The 20,167-nt window shown below is 38.0% G+C and overlaps 1 protein-coding gene across 14 annotated transcripts in view; it reads right to left on the reverse strand.

The window, feature by feature from the left end:
- The window catches only part of Lrrk (Leucine-rich repeat kinase), a 255,882-nt gene that overhangs the window by 229,820 nt on the left and 5,895 nt on the right, over window positions 1-20,167 (reverse strand). For 6 of the 14 annotated variants that reach the window (XM_067763702.1, XM_067763703.1, XM_067763705.1 and 3 more), the window contains exons 2-4: window positions 12,261-12,454; window positions 5,777-5,903; window positions 5,523-5,682 (exon numbers count right to left, since the gene is read on the reverse strand). In XM_067763702.1, coding sequence (XP_067619803.1) covers window positions 5,523-5,682; window positions 5,777-5,903; window positions 12,261-12,296 — 323 coding nt within the window. In that variant the 5' untranslated portion in view covers window positions 12,297-12,454. Of the gene's footprint in view, window positions 1-5,522; window positions 5,683-5,776; window positions 5,904-6,024; window positions 6,324-12,260; window positions 12,455-20,167 lie in introns of all 14 variants that reach the window. The other 8 variants (XM_067763698.1, XM_067763699.1, XM_067763700.1 and 5 more) reach the window with 6 other exon arrangements.

Here is a 20,167-nt window from a genome sequence, read left to right on the forward strand (position 1 = left end):
CCCCATATACATACATATAAAAAACATTAATATTTACAGGACTCATCCGATGATTTTCTTCTGTTATATCTTTAATGAAAAATTGTCATTCGGCTTGTGTATTGAGTTAATTTAATCCATTAGAATTTTTTCCATAAAGCCACGAAAATTACATCGACCAAGTGGTCGCCGCTAAAGATGACACGTTTTATGGTGATGATATCACCAATGATATAACTTAGGCGGTAGGTCTGCTCATCCCTGTAGAATAATTTTCTGAAGCCCCGACTTCAAAAAAAAACCATGAAAATATCACTGGGTCTTGAAATGTGGTAATCTGGCCGGCCTGGCACACCATCAAAGCAAGAGACTAAGCGCCGCGGGAATACCTCCTTAAGAATAATTCACATTCTTCAAGTTTATGCAGTTGTGTATTCTGAGTTTGTTTACTTCCAAAAATATTAAACCCAAAGTTGAATTTGGCGCCATTTGCAAAAGTTGTAGCGATTTCCAATAGCTTGATTACTTTTGGTCCACCCGGTACTTTTGAAATATAAAAGCATATTTTACGGCATATAAGGGCCTTAACTGCATATTTTAAGCATATGTTTAGATTTTAAAGGCATTTTATGAGCGCCTAAAATCGGTACTTTTTGCACTGATAGAAATGGTGCTAGTAAAATCAACAAAGCGGTTTCGTTGTTCTAGACTTAACGGAGATTCGTTGAAATTGACGAATTATGGTTAATTCGACTGAGTTCTTTGTCAAGCGAACAAATTAGTTTAGTTATTTCAACAGAAGAGAAATTGTCCCTCTTAAGTTAACAAAATTCTGTAAAATTGGCAGATTCCTAACCAATCTAACTAAAACAACATCCTTTTTTATTGTTGATGTTTCCGACAGCATAAAAGTTTGACTTGTTTTGGAATCATTTCAAAATAAAGTGTTACGAGAATTAAACTTGTCGAGTTACATTTAAAGTTACTACAGTGGTGAATTACCTTCCCGCGATTTGATTCTTTACTTTTCTATAACTTACTAGTTCTCTATTTAAAATGTTGTCAAACATATATACTACAAGTTTTGTTCGAAACAATCAAGTGTGGCAACTCTACATACGAGAGAAGAAATTGAGAATGAGCTGCAACTGAAACACTACTGACTACTACGAAGTTGTTGTTGTAGCAATGTTTCGCCCCACCTAATAGCTGCGATCGATCACAAATTTTCATCAATATCCTCTAACGGGAGTCCAAGGAAACTTGCTGTTTCGACAGGGGTGGACCATAATGAAAGGGGTGTTAGAGGCGTTGATTCCACATTACAATTAAAGAGATGGTTGGTGTCATGTGGGGACACATTGCAAGCGGGGCATACATTTTGTATGTCGGGGTTGATTCTGGATATGTAAGAGTTTAACCTGTTACAGTACCCAGAACGAAGTTGAGCCAGAGTGACTCGCGTTTCCCTGGGGACTATGCGTTCCTCTTCCGCAAGTTTTGGGTACTGTTCCCTAAGTACTGGATTCACCGGGCAATTCCCGGCATAAAGGTCCGACGCCCGTTTGTGGAGTTCACCAAGGACCTGCTTGTGTTTTTTTGCTTCATACGGCTGAGTTCTCAGGTGCCGTATTTCCTCAAAATGCTTACGGAGATGACTCCTTAAGTCCCTAGGCGGTTTTGGCTCATCAATCAGATATCTGTTGGGATGCCCAGGTTTCTGGGTATTCAACAGGAACTGTTTGGTTAGCATCTCATTTCTCTCCTTGATGGGGAGTATTCTCGCCTCATTATGTAGATGGTGTTCTGGCGACATAAGAAGACAGCCAGTGGCGGTTCTGAGCGCAGTATTTTGGCAGGCCTGTAGCCTCTTCCAGCGGGTAGTTTTTAGCGACCATATAGGGAACGCGTAGCACGCAAACGGCTGGCCAATTGCTTTGTATGCGGTAATGAGCGTTTGTTTGTCTTTTCCCCGGCTCTGCATTTTCGGAACAATTGCGCCTGCGTGCTCACAAAATGTAGATCCTGATCAAACGTCACAACCAAGATTTTGGGGTGTAGGACAGTCGGTAATGCCACGTTTCGCGAAGCGGAAAAATTGGAGAGATCAGGGAGGTAGCCGTTTATTCTGTTGCAAAGCTCATCGATCCCTGGGCCTGGGCCTGTGGCCATTATTGTGCAGTCATCGGCGTAGGAAACGATAGTAATTCCTTCTGGTGGCGAAGGTAGCTTAGATATATAGAAATTAAACAAAAGTGGGGATAGGGGTTTTGAAGTTTCATTTCTAAATTGCACCGATGCCTGCCGACCACCCAGATAATTTGCGGTCCACCTTTTAAGACATAGGGGAAGGGTATACTCTTCCAGGTCTTGCAGTAACGTGCCATGGTTGACCGTATCAAAAGCTTTTGATAGGTCTAGCGCTACGAGTACTGTTCTATGGTGGGGGTTTTGATTTAAACCGCAATTTATCTGGGTGCTGATGACATTTAGCGCGGAGGTAGTGCTATAGAGTTTTCTGAAGCCATGCTGATGAGGGGCTAGCTGCAAATGTGCTTGGAAATAAGGGAGCAAAATGGCTTCAAGCGTCTTGGCTACTGGCGATAGGAGATATATCGGGCGATATGACTCTCCTATGTTAGCTGGTTTCCTAGGCTTTAGTAGCGGGACCACCTTGGCCATTTTCCATTTTTCGGGTATGACAAAGGTGGAAAGAGACAGGTTGAAGACACGTGCTAAATATTTGAAACCCTCTTTCCCTAGGCTTTTAAGCATCGGCATGGCTATGCCGTCTGGGCCCACTGCTTTGGATGATTTAGCATGACCGATGGCATCCTCAACCTCTTTGGCGGTGATGGTAATTGGTGACGCGCTGAACTTATGTTTATGTGCGTGTCTGTTGGCCCCCCGTCTATTTTTGTCGACCGTAGAATGCATTATATATTGTCGGCAGAAAGCGCTCGCGCATTTTTTCCCATCCGACAGCACTTTGTCGCCAAAGGCGATGTAAACTTTGTCATTGTGACTAGACGGATTCGATAGGGACTTTACAGTGGACCAAAGTTTACCTACACCAGCAGAGAGGTTACAACCATTAGGTGCTCCTCCCATTTCGCCCGCTTGTGTTCATCCACAAGCAATCTGATGCGTTGCTTTATATCCCTTATTTGGGGGTCGCCGGGATCGAGCTGTCTTATAAGGTCACGTTCTCTCGCTAAACTTGCGGCCTCTGCCGGAAAGTGGGGCCGAATTTCGGGAATTCTACCGGCGGGAATGAAACGAGCCGAGGCAGATTCAATGACCTTGCGGAAAGCACGCTCCCCTTGGCGGGCATCAGTTGGGATAGGGAGGGCAGCAAAGCGGTTGTTTGTAAAGGATTTGTATTCGTCCCACTTTCCTTTTTTAAAGTTAATGAAAGTGCGTTTTTCTGCGACGATGAAGTCGGCGGAACGCTCGAGCGAAATAAGTATAGGCAGGTGGTCGGATGCCAATATTACCATCGGCTGCCAGTTGACGCAGTTTACGAGTTCTGCGCTCACGATTGAAATATCCGGCGAACTATGACAGCTTCCATACGTGGGGGGGTGTCTCCGTTTATTGTGCAGAACGTCGTTTCTTCTATTTGATCCGCTAACATCTCACCCCTACTGTCAACCCGCAAGTTTGAATGCCATATATCGTGATGGGCATTGAAATCGCCTAAAATAATGCGATCGTTTCCAGTGAGTACGGCGCTGATATCAGGGCGGTATCCACTGGGGCAACAGGTGACAGGAGGGATGTAGATGTTGACGATTTCTAGGTTTGCATCGCCCGACCAGACAGATAATCCTTGACGTTCTAACACACTGTCCCTGCGGTCGATGTCGGGATCAAATATATGATAAGGCGCAGACTACGAGACATCCTAGGGCGTGAACAGCAAGGAGCCACAAAAGATTCATAGAAGTTACGTGGATGTCTGGTTTTGGGGTCTAGCCCAGAACAACCTGTCCGATGCAACCATCCCTTACACGAGACACACTGACAAGAGTATGACCGTCCTAAAAAGATTATTTTCCGGCAGATACAGCAAAACCATTTCTCAGGACGCAACAAATTAAATGGGGTTACACTGAAATGGCAGTCCTTGGTCGGGAAAAATCCCGAGTCGCACCGGTACATAGAACCGACGGCCTTGGGAAGCGACTACTACGAAGTTCAAAACTATAAATTAAATAAATTATAATGCGTGCGTTTAATAAAACAAATTAATAAAGTGTATATATAAAGTTTAATGTATATAATGTTTAATGTGAAGTTCGGTTAGTAAGCACATACATACATACATATGTATGTACATAATATGTACTTATTTCTACGATTTTTGTTTTAAATTCAAAGAAAATGGAAACATTTTATATCAAATGTGCGTACACAAATATAAATATAATTATAATATAACAATATGGTAAAAAAATTTGAAAAAAAGTTGAAATAAAGTTTTTGAAACCGACGCCAATGTGGTTTAACAAACGGTGCAGTACCGTTGTTTTCGCTAGAGCATGTACTAACGCGTGTGTGAATATGTTTGTGGCAAATATATATGTAGCAAGCATGCGTATTTATGTATTCATATATTTACGTATATATATGGCAACATTTCGTGCAAAGCTGTTGATGGTAATACGGAACAAGTTTTGTTTATTTGAATTCAGATTTAAGTTAAATATAGCAATAAAATCATTAGAAATGAAATGTACTTATGTGTAATTTATACAAATAAAAAAAGACTACGTAAGTTTAAATATATCTTTATCCGGCTTTTATTTTTTCCACAGGTATTAATGCCATATGAACAGAAAACTCTGTTGATGTAAAGGTTTACGCTATTAATCTATAAAAAAACAAATATCTGTTATTTCAATAGATTTCACTGGTAGTGTCATTTCGACAATAAACTCTGTTAATCTAACAGTTTACGCTGGTTATTTCGAATGAACAAAAAATCTTTGTCATTTCTACGTCTTTCGCTGTTACTCTCATCTTAACATTAAATCTGTTAATTTTACAGTTTGCGCTGGTAATTTCAAAAGATAAGAAATCCCTTTCATATTGACAGTTTTGATTGGTATTCTTAGAGCGACAGTAATATTTGTTTTTGACTACTAAAACGGTAAATTACGGATCTACGATTTGTGCGCAGTTGATTCAACATCTTGTTGCGATGAATAAAAATCGACAGAAATTTCGGTTGAATTGACCGGTATTTCGGTTGATTTTACCAGTCTTTTTCTTTCAGTGTGGCGTATTTTGGCTGTCCTATTTATCCCTAATAGACCTATGAAAACTAACATAACAATAAATCACGTCCAGTAAGAACCGTTTGTATAAGCTTTCATCTATGTTGAAGATAAGCATGACTGAAGGTGTTGTCTCAAGTTTTTTTCGAAAAAAGCTCCCAGCTGATAATGTTCGGTCACATCCGAACTTAGACTCCCTTACTTGTTTCGAGTTATATGGGTAAGGGGCATGTCCTTTGTCACATTTTCTTTAATACTTACATAAATAGCAAGCTGTTTGCTCCAGCTGGCGCCATGTTGGCAATCACTTGCCTCTCGCTGCCTAAAGCTTCCAATAGTACGCGGACAGTACGCTCATCGCTACTAACTACTGCCTGGCGTAATTCGCGATGTTTTATCATACGGACTTGCTCACGTGCATCTGCAAAGATAGAAACAAATTTAATGGTGTGGGTTAGAAGTTTACGATCTTTCTTCTAAAGTTTTCTTTCAATTTTGTAGAAATATTGATATACCTAAGCATCGAGTTAATTCAATAACTTCATCAACAAAGTAGTCGCACGCATCCAAAGCAGTTTCAGTGCCAGACTTTGGCTTGCCCACAAAATTCCATGCCATATTGAATTCAAAGTGACAACTTAACTACACATTTAAAATACATTAAAAATTATGTGTATATATATGTAGTATGTGTGTATATTTAGTATAAGTATACATATATATTACACTATTTTTCTTCGTTTCAGTTTACTGAATTACGTACAGTAAAAGCATACATACATATGTATATGAAAGTTGTGTGAAAAATCAATACATAAACTACTTTTATGTTGTATCAAGCCGTTGTGTTACACAGGTTATTAAGTTCCATTTTCGTACATATCACAGTTTATTTAATTTTTTTTTGTATTTTGTTGACCGTCTAGCTTCAATGAAAAAAATTAACAATGAACTCTCATAAAAGCAGCAACTCACAAAACTTTGAGTCAAATCGTTACTGCCGAAGGCATTGTAATGTTAACATATTTACGGATAATCAATATTACAAGGTGTCCTTTAGTCCTGCAATATAAAATTATAAAAGCAATAAGACAGAAAAAACAAGTTGTGTAAAAGTGTTTGTAAAAAATTTTCCAACAGCCTAATTCATATTATCCCAATAATATGATTGCCGTTAAGTTGTTTTACTCTTATTATTACCGCGATTGTAGCGAAAACCGTAACATTCAGCGCTGTCACTTTAAAGTAGCCATATTTTTACAAACTGAGGTGAACAAATTGTTTATGGTGTAGGCATCAGAGAAACTAAATGGGATAAGAGGGCTGTTCCATCATCACACGTGGGTCAATTGAACGTAATATTTTATCTTTGTTGAAGCATTCTGATGAAAACAGCTGGGAATTTCCCATATATAAGTTGAAAAACTTAACATTATATTACACTAGCCTTTACCCGCGGCCTCGTCCACAAGGAGAAAATAAAATATATGGGCTATTAACCTGCTTATCAAGTTATTTGTTTTAAAATAATTGTCATTAAAATAATATACATAGATATTTTATTTTTGTAATAGAGTAAAAAAATTATTAAATGAGCTGATAACCTGATAGGATCCCCAAATGATCGAAATTATCCATAAAAAGGCACGAAATGACCCCGACGGGATCCCGGACGGATCCCGAAAACTATGCAGAAATGATTCCGGAAGAGTCCCAAAATGATCCCGAAAAAGTTCTCAAATGACCCCGACGGGTGGGAGAAAGGAAACGGAGGGTGTCACTGCTCACTTTGTAAACCATCGCATTATTTCACCTATTAATTTTCTGATATTGGGGAAGGTCAGTAAACGTAAAGTTATAATGTGTAAAAATTATTAAAAAGTAATTGTTCGAAAGGTCGTGGGACCGCCCCCCTTCCATTTTCGAAAAAAAAATCGCCAGTAGACTATTGTCACAAATTTCATCAAAATGCATTCAGTCACAAAGACGAAAAAATACAATAATTAAATTATAACTGTTCTTAGGGGGCGGGGACCTCCCCTTTTCAAAAAAATATAGCTAGAAGTTTATTATAGACTATTGGCTATATGTGTGCCAAACCTCTCCCGATATTTTTCGACGAGTTTTAGCAGTTGTGAGCTAAAGTAAAGGATTACCCTTAAGTAACTTGCTCATTGTATTGGTTCATAGCATAGAAGCAATTTGTTCCTGTGATGAGAGTTATGTTTGAGTATGTGACTGGTAACAGGAAATAATGCTGTCACAGGTAATCAGTCACGAATATTCCTTGTAAGCTGTCGCTGAAATGTACTGTGATATTTCAGTAGCTGTGACAAAATCACAGGTACACGGATATTTGCCAACTCTACTATGTAGGTGCGTCAACATACGTATTCGTAGACTTACACGGATAGTTTCAAGTATCACCTGATGAAGAAATGGCATTAGTGGCATAGTCGTTTATTTAAGAGCTGGGCTCACAAATCTCACGTCCGTGTCCATGAACAGTTCCAAGTTTCACGAGATGAAGAGATGGATTTGGTATAGCCGACTATTTTAGAGCTTGGCTCTATAGAGCACTAATTTGCGCATTTTATTATCGTAACGTCTGGGGTGTGAACGAGTTTTTCTAAGTAAAAATTTAATTTTAGTTTCAGGAAATTTTGGTTTAGGTTTGTTTAATTTTTTTGTTATGTATATATTTCATTTCATTGCGTTTCATTCCATTTCATTTGTTTAAAATTCATTTTATTTTACTTTATTTCATTTTGTCCTTTTTATTATCATTTTATTTTATTTTATTTCAGTTTATATTAGCCAATTTTTTTTTTTTTTTTTTTTGATTTTAGTTGTATTTATGTTATTTTATCTTATTTTAATTAATTTTAATAAAAATACAGTAAATTTTATTTAATCATATTTTTTTAATTTATTTCATTTAATTTTCCAATTTATTACCCAATTTTTTATCCACTCATGGCTGGCAGGGCTTCTTCACTATTAGCTTTGCTGTTTACATGTAAGTTAGCAACGCTTTTCTTCTCACGCCCAAAATTTCTGATGATAAGTCTACCATTGAAAGTGTGATCTGATACTTCCTATCGCTGGCTACTAGCACTAACTTTACAACATTATTCTCACGCCTAAACTGCTGACGATATGTCTACCATTGGGCGTGTGACCAAACACTCCACATAGCTTGCTATAAGCTTTAACTTTAGCAACAACAATACTGACTAAACCCGAAACTCACTTCAACGCGCAACAATAAGAATTCTCAAGCACCAAACTACAGCTACAGTGGCAACAACAACATCGGCTAACATCAGCGGCTAAACGCAAGCAGTTAGGTTAGGTTAGAGCTAAGTTATATTGTTAGAATTAATTCCGTCTATAAAGAATCGTAATAAAGAGCATACGGCTCAATATAATAAGTGTCGCGTGTTTTATTTACTGGCGCCCAACAAGGATTCACCAAGGTTGTTGTGTTGTGGGATTCAAGGGGTTGTGTAGCGCAATATATAGCTTCTCAAACCCAATTGTCAACCTCACCTTCGAGCGGTGAATCCCGTTTCACTAACAGACGAGGCTCTGGCGATCCCAAGCTCCTCATGGAACTTGGGGGTGGGGAGGGAGGGATGGCCTGAAGGTTTAATGTGGCCATATAAATCGTTCCCGAGATGGTCGGGCCAGCACCTTAATGGTGCTGTGTTACCGGAGCGTATCGGATCTGTATCCGACAAAGGATCATAACATCGATAACACTCCCCAAAGCCTTCGGGGAGTAACCTAATCGCTACAACAACAACAACAAGGATTCACCAAATTTTACCTCAACAGGTATTTAACTAATCAAAACAAGGAAGTATCCGATAATGATCTGGCTGCTAATAATTATATTGTAAGAACAAAATTTGTGAATATTGCTAGTGTTCTTTTAAATTTATTGATTTGTAGTGAAAATTTTAAAAATAAATTAGGAGAAGTGATACAAAAACAATTGCATACGAAAACAATTATAAAATCAATATTTGAAAATTTTAGTAAACGCAATTTCCTTTTATTAAACGCACAATTTTAATTAAATTTACCATCGAGTCGCCCTAGCGTACTATACTTTACCTGAACGGGTTTCGACCCTGCCTTGCTGTTTTTTTTTTTTTTGTTTTTGTGGTAAACTCTCATAGCCCTATAATGGATGCTGAAGCATTTCAACCTGCTATCGCGGAGCTCTTGAAAAATAATAATTCGCAATATGACGCAAAAATTTACGAGTTAACAAAAAAATTGAAAAGCTCGAAACGGGCCCAAAAATGGAGACTTATTCGGAGGTAAATATGGAAAATTCACTTCCAACGACTTTAGAGGCGGTAAAATACCTGCCAGAATTCAAATAGATGATAGATTAACATACCCTTCATGGAGACGATTAGCGTTGTATATGGACAAAGTGTATAAAAGATCAACAATCAATGTACAAGCCCTCCTTAAAGTTAGAACAAAGGTGACTGGCCATGCCGACCAGGTTCTATCCGAATATAATACTGTCCTCTATTTAAGACGCCATAGTGGCGAGGCTAGACCACGCATATGCAGAGAGAAGGCCGTTACACGTACTGGAGAAACAGCTTAGTACCATGAGGCAAGGAAAGTTGAGTATTAACGAATATTATGATAGAATAGAAAAACAGTTTACACTGATATCGTCGAAGATAATGATGGAAACCGAAAGGCAGGAAATAATAGATGTTTTGCTCAAAAAATATAGATCCGGCGCTCTTCGGACTTTTGTATCAGGTCTACAACCCTCAATAGGTAATATTATTTACTCAAAAGGTCCGCAGGACATGCCCACTGCGCTTGCGATGGCTCATGAAATAGAGAGCAACCGGTGGAGATACCAGTTTGCTAACTCCTTCGAAGAATTCACCTACAGGCACCCACAAAAAAACCCTTATTACAAACAGGCTTCCAGGGTAGAAAATAGAAGTCCCGAGGGACCTGTTCCAATGGTTGTAATCTATCGCTATCTCAGTACAAAAGAAATGTGCGAACAAACGACTTTAACCAATATCCTCGAAATCCCTCCCAACAGAGTAAAGGTCGAACCGCCGGTACAAGTGCGGGAAAGAATGAGGGGCCCCCGGATCATGTTCAAAAAAGAAGACTTGAGAGCTCGGGTAAATCGAACAACGCTATTCCTCATAAAGCACAAAAGATAAATACCATTTCCGAGGAATCGGAGGAAGAAGAGTGACGGCGAGGACAATTTTTTAGAGTAGGAGCCTTTTCCCTCCCTTATATAGAGAAGAGGCTGAACAATAAAACTGTTCTGAAAATTTTTTGGATACCGGCACTCCTAAAAATTACATAAATAATCTTTCAGTATTGAAAAACATTCAACAGGTATATAAACCTTTTAGAATTAAAACTGTCTTCGTGTCACAAATTATAACAAGGAAGTGCAAGGTACGAATTTTAGGACACATTTCTGAATTCTTTATTTTGTCCGGCCTGACTTCGTTTGATGCCATAGTGGGCTAGATTTTCTAAAAAACATAGGTGCACAAATTGATACGACGAGTAACACGCTGCAATATTTAGAGGGATCTGAAAACATAAAGTTGTTTAAATGTAGAGATGTGTCGCATTTATTTTTTGATTCCGAGAAAGTACCCTCTGAGGTTTTACCTGAATTTGAAGATATCATTAAGAAAAATAAAAGCGCGTTTGCAGACCCAAATTTAGGGTTGCCTTTCCATACTAAAGTAAAGGGACTACAACTGATGAGGCCATATACAGAAAGTCGTACCCCTACCCCATTGCATACACAAAATTCGTGAATGAAGAGATCCAGCGTCTTCTAAAGGATAAGATCATTCAACCATCGCGAAGTTCCTATAATAGCCCGATATGGGTTGTAAAAAAGAAAACAACAAATGAGAATGGTGACCGGGACTTGAGGTTGGTTATCGATTTTCAAAAATTAATTAAAGTAACCATCGCCGATAGATACCCGATGCCGGAAAACTCTGCAATTTTATCAAATCTGGGCACTGGGAAGTACTTTTCAACCTTAGATTTGAAGAGCGGGTTTCATCAAATTTTGCTTGACCCAAGTGACCGCGAGAAGACTGCGTTTTCTGTTAATAATAGAAAGTATGAGTTTTGTCGCCTACCTTTCGGATTAAAAAATGCCCCAAGTATATTCCAAAGGGCAATCGATGACGTTTTGAGAGACGTCATAGGAAGAATTTGTCATGTTTATATGGACGATGTGGTTATTTACTCAGCTACGAAAGAACAACACCTAAAGAATTTAAAAGAGGTCATTCAGAAATTGGAGAGAGCTAATATGCGCATCACTCCAAAAAAATCAAAGTTTTTTATGAAAGAAGTCGAGTTTTTGGGATTTATTATTAATGAAAATGGTATTAAAACATGTCCAAAAAAGGTTAATGATATCCTTCAATATAAGAGACTAGAATCTCTTCGGGCTCTTCGGTCATTCCTTGAACTATCTCGGTACTACAGACGGTTCATCCAAGACTACGCCCGTATTGCCAAACCGCTCTTCAAATATTTAAGGGGTGATAACGGAAATGCAAAAACAAAACAATCAAGAAATGTTAAAGTACAGTTAGATGAAGAGGCAGTAAATGCATTCGAACGTATTAAGATGATTCTAGGTTCGGAGGATGTTCTGTTGCAACATCCCGAGTTTGGGAAACCCTTTGAACTTTCCACTGATGCATCAAGTGTGGCAATAGGTGCTGTCTTGTCTCAGAATAAGAGACCCATAACCTTTATTTCAAGGACGTTATCAAAAAAAGTAAAAATGTATGCATCGGACCACGAAATCAAATACTTTGTGAAATTTCCTAAACTTAGTGAATCTTGTAACTTAGTTAAGATATACCCCGTTATTCATAGCGGTTCATTTTTAAATTTAGAAACTAATATTATGGGTAGGTGTATTGAAGCTGTGAAATCGCTTACCGCATGCCAATCAGCCGCAGACATGTTAGTGTGCATCGAATCCGTAGACTCGCCATGTGTAACCGCATTACTGAACAAAAATACAGCAACATGTCACACAATAACAGCAGTCGGAATACCCAAAATACAGCATGTTGATGATGGTCTCGTGATAATCAACGAAGCCTCGGCTGATGTGCGAGAAGATGGTAAAACTACAATGACACGAGTGAAAGGAACTTACTTGATTAACTTTAAAAACAGTTTATTGGTTAATGACTCAAAGTTTGAAACCAACCAAAGCCCAACACATATCGTTGAGCCGCCAAAAAAGATATCGATAAACATCTCCGAACATAAAGAGCCGCTTACTATTGAGTATTTAAACAACCTTCATATAATCAACACTAACGCCCTGATTCTAGTGTGGTAACAACATTCTTCACCACGGTAACGAAATCATGTGGCAACTTTTCGCCCTTTTGGTATTCTACCCGCGAAAGTAGCCGGATAATTTTTTACCCGCAAAAGTAGGTGGTTACATCGAAATAACCACACAACAGCTGTTGTTTAGAAAAAGGCAAAACTGAAAAATAACGAATTGCAAGCGCAAATAAGTAAAGATAATAGTAAAAAAGTGTTGCCTCTTGCTATACATATTTGTTTACATTATGTACTTTCACAGAATAAATTACAATATATACCTATGTAGAAACTTATCATACATAATATGCATATACACATCGTCCCGTTTATTCGTTAACCTCGTATCTACAAGTGAGATATTTTCGGTAAAGCGAACACGGTTGCCACACCATGTTTTCATGTGGGACCAAAATTCACCGAAAAAAGGACCAACTTTTTGTTTTATTTTATTAGTATAAAATACAAAACTTTAGGATATTTCCATATAAAATTTTACCAAAACATAGTGAAGACTTTTCTTTAATTCAAGCTGAACAAACAAATATATGTGCATGCAACCAAAAATGGTACTAAATTTTGACATATGATAAGTCTATGTCTTTCACCAACCAAACGTTGTGAACCTAGTTTTGGTCACAAATCTCTTGGTTCTAGCATTATGTTATTGATTGCAATGAAATAAAATGTAGAGTGCAGCTAGGTTCAAAACTTGCGTTCTGGTGTTGCCGAACTATGTATGTGGATATCTCAGTAAATCATAAATGAAACTAGGCAATTTTGTTAGTGCTATTTTTATAGATGCTTACTTTTTCCCTTAACGTTTAAACTTCATATCAGAGCCTAGATTCAGTAAGTGTGTTTTGATCCCAGGCCTCAGGGGTTCTGCTAGCACCTACGGGAATAATTTTATACAAAACATTTCTTCCGAAATCAAATCTCTTTTGCATTTGCTTCCTTCTGTCTTCGAGTTAAAATATTTCATGTGCCAAGATAATAGTTTTCAATTGCCTTGCGTGGCTTAACACCACAATAGTCCTGGAATTCCTTGAACTCATTGAGCTGGGTGAGAAAGATTTAAATATCATAGTGCCAAACGAGAAGTAATGCATAGAATTTCTTTGTATACGTTTTGAAAGTGGTAGGCTCACGGCAGAGTGCTCGCTATAAGCTATGCTAGGCGAGAAGCAATTTTTATTTTCATATATTTTACATAGTGTTGTATAACCGATCGAAATATCTAGCCGTTATTACTTAATATTGTTATAAAACAAAATTTTTTTTTTTGATTAGTCTGTTATTTCATCAACAATTAACGAAAATGTGTTTGCCAACACTTTTTTTTTTAATGCCTGGCATAAATTATATCCTAGGTGAAATGTTATTGTTCTGGTACATTTTATTGACTGAGCAATTTTTTATGTTGAGAGTTCCATTGAAGTAAATTCAAAATTATATGGGGGCTAACGAAAGTGTGGCAAATTTTTGGGCAATATTGTGAATTTTTACCTCAGTGAAAAGAAAGAAAAGTACCAATCGTGGCTACTGCCTAAAAAGGACCAAAATTGAAGAAAATGGACCAGCGGACCAAATGGGGTTGGAAGGGACCATTTTTGGTCCAAATGGACCAAAGTGGCAACCGTGAAAGCGAAGAAAACTACCTTTCAAATTTCTCCACAGACACTGGTGAGCTTTTCGGTGATGACAGCGTTACCACTTTGGCCAGAATCGCGGATAAAAGAACTGGTAACGATATTCGGTTACATAATGTTCTGGGTACTATTTTACCGGTAACGCTCAGAATCGGGGCGTAAAAGGCTAAATCATATCGCAGTCGTAGCTGAGCAGAAAAATGCCGTAACCTGGATATGGCTCGCACTTACGTTTATTTCAATATATTTCATTACATTTCTCCTGATTAAACTGAAACAAAACCCCAAAATAACTGTTAACAATAAAACCTACGGAGGAGGGCGTTCCGTTAGTGTGGAGGACATGCAAATAGCTACAATTAACGCTGTAAAACAAGTCAACCGAAACAGGGTCGTCTCAGTTTAAGAGGGGGAGAATTTAGCAACGTTTTTCTTCTCACGCCCAAAATTGCTGATGATAAGCCTACCATTGAAAGTGTGATCTGATACTTCCTATCGCTGGCTACTAGCACTAACTTTACAACATTATTCTCACGCCTAAACTGCTGACGATATATCTACCATTGGACGTGTGACCAAACACTCCACATAGCTTGCTATAAGCTTTAACTTTAGCAACAACAATATTGACTAAACCCGAAACTCACTTCCGTTCACTTCAACGCGCAACAATAAGAATTCTAAAGCACCAAACTACAGCTACAATGGCAACAACAACATCGGCTAACATCAGCGGCTAACCGCAAGCAGTTAGGTTAGGTTAGAGCTAAGTTATATTGTTAGAATTAATCTTAATATATAAAAAACACGTGTCACACAATTGAGGCCAATGGACTCCTAAACTACTGAACCGATTTTGAATTTGTTTTGCACCCCGTGTGTATTTTGATCTAACTTGAAATATAGGATAGGTGACTGGGTGACTAGGGTCTCGAGATATAGGCCAAAACGTGGACCCGGGTACCCCTAGAGTGTGTTTATAGAATATGGATATCAAATGAAAGCTGTTGATGAGTGCTCTAGCAGAGGGTAATTTTCATACCCCTGTGTGACTAGGGTCTCGAGATATAGGCAAAAACGTGGACCCGTGTACCCCTAGAATGTGTTTACAGAATATGGATATCAAATGAAAGCTGTTGATGAGTGCTTTAGTATAGGGTAATTTTCATACCCCTGGGTGACTAGGGTCTCGAGATATAGGCAAAAACGTGGACCCGGGTACCCCTAGAGTGTGTTTATAGAATATAGATATCAAATGAAAGCTGTTGATGAGTGCTTTAGTATAGGGTAATTTTCATACCCCTGGGTGACTAGGGTCTCGAGATATAGGCAAAAACGTGGACCCGTGTACCCCTAGAATGTGTTTACAGAATATGGATATCAAATGAAAGCTGTTGATGAGTGCTTTAGTAGAGGGTAATTTTCATACCCCTGAGTGACTAGGGTCTCGAGATATAGGCCAAAACGTGGACCCGGTACCCCTGGAGTGTGTTTATAGAATATGGATATGAAATGAAAGCTGTTGATGAGTGCTTTAGTAGAGGGTAATTTTCATACCCCTGGGTGACTAGGGTCTCGAGATATAGGCAAAAACGTGGACCCGGGTACCCCTAGAATGTGTTTATAGAATATGGATATCAAATGAAAGCTGTTGATGAGCGCTTTAGTAGAGGGTAATTTTCATACCCCTGAGTGACTATGGTCTCGAGATATATGCCAAAACGTGGACCCGGGTACCCCTAGAGTGTGTTTATAGAATATAGATATCAAATGAAAGCTGTTGATGAGTGCTTTAGTATAGGGTAATTTTCATACCCCTGGGTGACTAGGGTCTCGAGATATAGGCCAAAACGTGGACCCGAGTACCCCAAGAATGTGTTTATAGAATATGGATATCAAATGAAAGCTGTGGATGAGTGCTTTAGCAGAGGGTAATTATCATACCCCTGGGTGACTAGGGTCTCGAGATATAGGCAAGTGAATGTCTAGACAGTGTTTATACAATATGGATATCAAATGAAAGCTATGAGTGCTTTAGTACAGAGTAATATATTATCCCGAGACGGACTGGGACTGGAACTGGGATTAGGACTAGGACTGGGACTGAGACTCGGAGTGGGACTGGGACTGGAATAAAATACATACCATCCTCTGGGACAGGCAATAAGGGATGCAGAAGAATAAGAAGAAATTGAGAGAAGAGAAAAAAGATAGGGAGAAGGAGATTGAGAAAGAGAATGAGACGAAGATGGAGATAGATGAAGCGAAAAAGACTGGGGAAGGAATGAATAAAAGGATTAGGAAAAAGTGAAGAGGGGGGAGGGCAGATTCAGACGCAAAAAGCGTATTAAAATGTATGCAGATAGGCCAAATTCAGGGCAGGACAACGTCTGCCGGGTCTTCTAGTTCATTCTATAAAGAATCGTAATAAAGAGCACACGGCTCAATATAATAAGTGTCGCGTGTTTTATTTACTTGTATGTGGGACTGTTTAGTTTGCTGTTGTTGTGCATTTATATTTAATTTTTTATATATTAATTTTTTTTTTTAATATTCTGGTGCAAAAGTTCACCCGTAAACTGGAGAGGATCACGGAAATTAACTTTGTTATTTATTTGACATATGATTTTTTTATTATCATATTTTTCATCTTCAGAAGCTCTATAATTACTTCTAGTATCCTTTTCAGCTCTGTAGCCGTTTTTTCATAGTTTGGTTACCCTTTAGGGTGCTAGAACTGGTTTAACAGGCCAAACTGTAGGAAAACGACTTCAGAGCTCAAAAGAAAATTAGAAGTATTTAGTAATATTAAAAAAGTAATGTGTATTATAGAAGGTTCATAAAGTTGCTTCAATAACTTTCATAATTCTTAGAACGCGGTGATAACATTTTTTACGTGGACAGACAATATTTACAGCTAAGGTTATAGTTCGCAAGAATTCTGCTGATGTACCTGGTATACGCAAATAATTCGAAGTCAAAGTGTATTGATTAGGAGAAACCGTAGGGTGATACTCTAGCATAATAAGGGAGACGGCCATCATGGTGTAGAGGTAGCGTTCTCCACTTCGAAGATCCTCGGCAAAAGGACCATCAAACTCCTTTAGAAAACACTTTTCTAATGGGAGTACCCCTCGGTAGTGTTTTAGCAAACACTGCGAGTATATTTCTACCATGAAAAGGTTCTGTGCGAAAATTCATTTGCATTGCAGATGCCGTTAGGAGTCGGCATAAAATATGTAGGTCCCGTTCCACCATTTTGTAAGAAATACTTAAAAGTAACACGATCCAAATTGGAAGAAAGGATTGGCCTCAATCTTCTCGGAGGTAAATCTTACCAAATTATCATCATGGGATGAATTTTATACTTGATCAGAGGTTCCACCACAAGTGAAACTTCATGAACTTCTTATTTATTCTTTACTTATTTATTTGTTGACAGCCACATGGTCTATAATCATTCACTTTTGTATTACATTATTAAATATTTCTTTACATTATTAAAATTTTTTATATCCAACGGTTTTTCTTTAGGCCTTTGTAGAACAGATTTTTCTTGGTAGTTTCTGTCTGGCAAAATAAAATTAATAAATAAATGTAAGGCTCTCTTCCAATTTGCGTCGTGCTACTTTCAAATTTTCCTACAAATTAGCAGGATGGGACCTTCCTGGGTTTAAGCCGATTCCGAACGGCATCTGCAGTGCAAATGAATTTTCGCACAGATCCTTTTCATGGTAGAAATATAAGAGAAGCTCGGCCTAAAATATCTTCGGAGGTTATCACGTCTTACATTTATTATTTTTTTATCATACATCTATAGCTTTTGTAGTCCTTGTTTTTAGATGGTAAGTACTGATTATTCAATTAAATTTTTTCCATGTAAAAAAAATACATGTACCGTTGGCGTAAGTTTCTTTTCAGGATTCTTCTGAAGCAGCAGTCTTGCAGTTGTAGATGCATATTCGGGTACATTAACTTTTTCATGGGAATTTAAAACATTCAAAATAATTAGATTTGCCAACGTTTAGAAAAATAAACAGATTTAAATATTTGATTCCACCTAAAATAAAATTAACTTTCATTACAATATTGTATTTACAAGAAAGCAGCAACCGGCCCGGGTTTTGTTGCTTGTGTCTACAACCCTAATAGGTCCAATGACCTGGTAGTCCTATTTCAGAAATTGTCGGAATTTTCTATATATTATGAGCATGTGATTATATGCGGGGATTTTAATATAGATATTCTTAATATTGACTCCCGTAGTAAGTCCCTTATAAATAACTTTATAGCGTGTGATTTAAATATTATAAATCAATTAGCAACTCGCTTTGCTAATAACAGTAAGCCTACCTTGCTTGACCTAATTTGTGTTAACAATGCCAATTACGTAAATCATTTTGACCAACTCCCTATGGAAGGTATATCTGACAATGAAATGCTGTTCTTATCATATGATTTGCAATTCAATGTAAAAGAACCCGGCTTTGAAATAACGTATATGAATTACAATGGTGTAAACTTAGAAGCCCTTAGTGAAGAGGCTTCTCGACTTGACTGGAGTGGATGTTTGTCATTTTCTAAGTTAGACGAAAAATTACAATATTTTAATAACCACGTTAATTACCTGTTTAATACATATGTCCCGCTAAAGACCGTAAAAATCCAGAGCCATAAAAAACCGTGGTTTACATCAGAGATCTTGAAATTAATAAAAAAATGAGAGAGAGCTTACAGGGTTTGAAAGCGATGCCAGAATGATTACCACTGGGAAGCCTACCGTCTCTTACGGAACCAAACCAACCTCTGCATCCGAAATGCTAAGGTAGCTTACTTCAGCATTAAATTTGATCTAAAAATGATCATCTGCAATGCAACGTAGACTCCAATGTTTTGAATGCACATTTCTTGTGTGATCATACAAATCATAGTACACCTAATGCTAATTTCCATAAGGATAACGAAGATATGATTGCGGTAAAGAATAGACCGAATACCAATATTTTTGATTTCACAGTAGTAACAGAGGGTGATGTGGTGGATGCTATCTTGGCTATTAGGTCCAATGCAGTAGGAATCGATGGCATTAGCGTACGTTTTATCAAGCTTCTTCTTCCTTATGTAATCTCCTCGATAACGCATATATTTAATTTTTCAATCACATCCTGTGGGTTTCCTACTCAGTGGAAAAGGGCTAATGTCATTCCGGTTCCTAAATCAAAGACTCCGGTTTCATGCAAAGACTTTAGACCAATAAGCTTGCTACCTGCGCTATCCAAAGTATACGAGAAATTACTATCAAAACAGATAACTGACTATGTTTATAATAACCGTTTACTATCTGAGGCTCAATCTGGATTTAGAAGAGGGAATAGTTGTGCTACATCTATGTTAAAAATTCTTGAGGACATACGTCCAGCCAACGACCATAATGAACTCATAATTCTAGTTCTTTTAGATTTCTCAAGAGCTTTTGACATGGTTGATTATAAAATATTACTTCGCAAGCTTGAAACAGCATATAACTTCAGCCCTTTCGCAATTAAGTTAATGCAAAGCTATCTCACTGGCCGCTTTCAGCAAGTTCAGTGTGATGATAAGTTATCTTATTTGAAGCCCATAATGTCTTGTGTTCCGCAAGGATCCATCCTAGGCCCAATATTGTTTACTCTGTTTATTAACGATATAGTCACTTGCTGCCATGATGTGTCTATTCATCTTTATGCTGACGATACCCAAATTTATATACCTCGTCCGATCGGGCTTTCGGAAGATTTATTTATTAGGCTGAATGATGATTTAAGACGCATCGGGAACTGGGCTCTTTTAAATAACTTGTCCCTGAATGCTACA

The sequence above is a fragment of the Eurosta solidaginis genome, chromosome 1 (assembly GCF_040869045.1).
Source record: "Eurosta solidaginis isolate ZX-2024a chromosome 1, ASM4086904v1, whole genome shotgun sequence".
Lineage (NCBI taxonomy): Eukaryota > Metazoa > Arthropoda > Insecta > Diptera > Tephritidae > Eurosta > Eurosta solidaginis.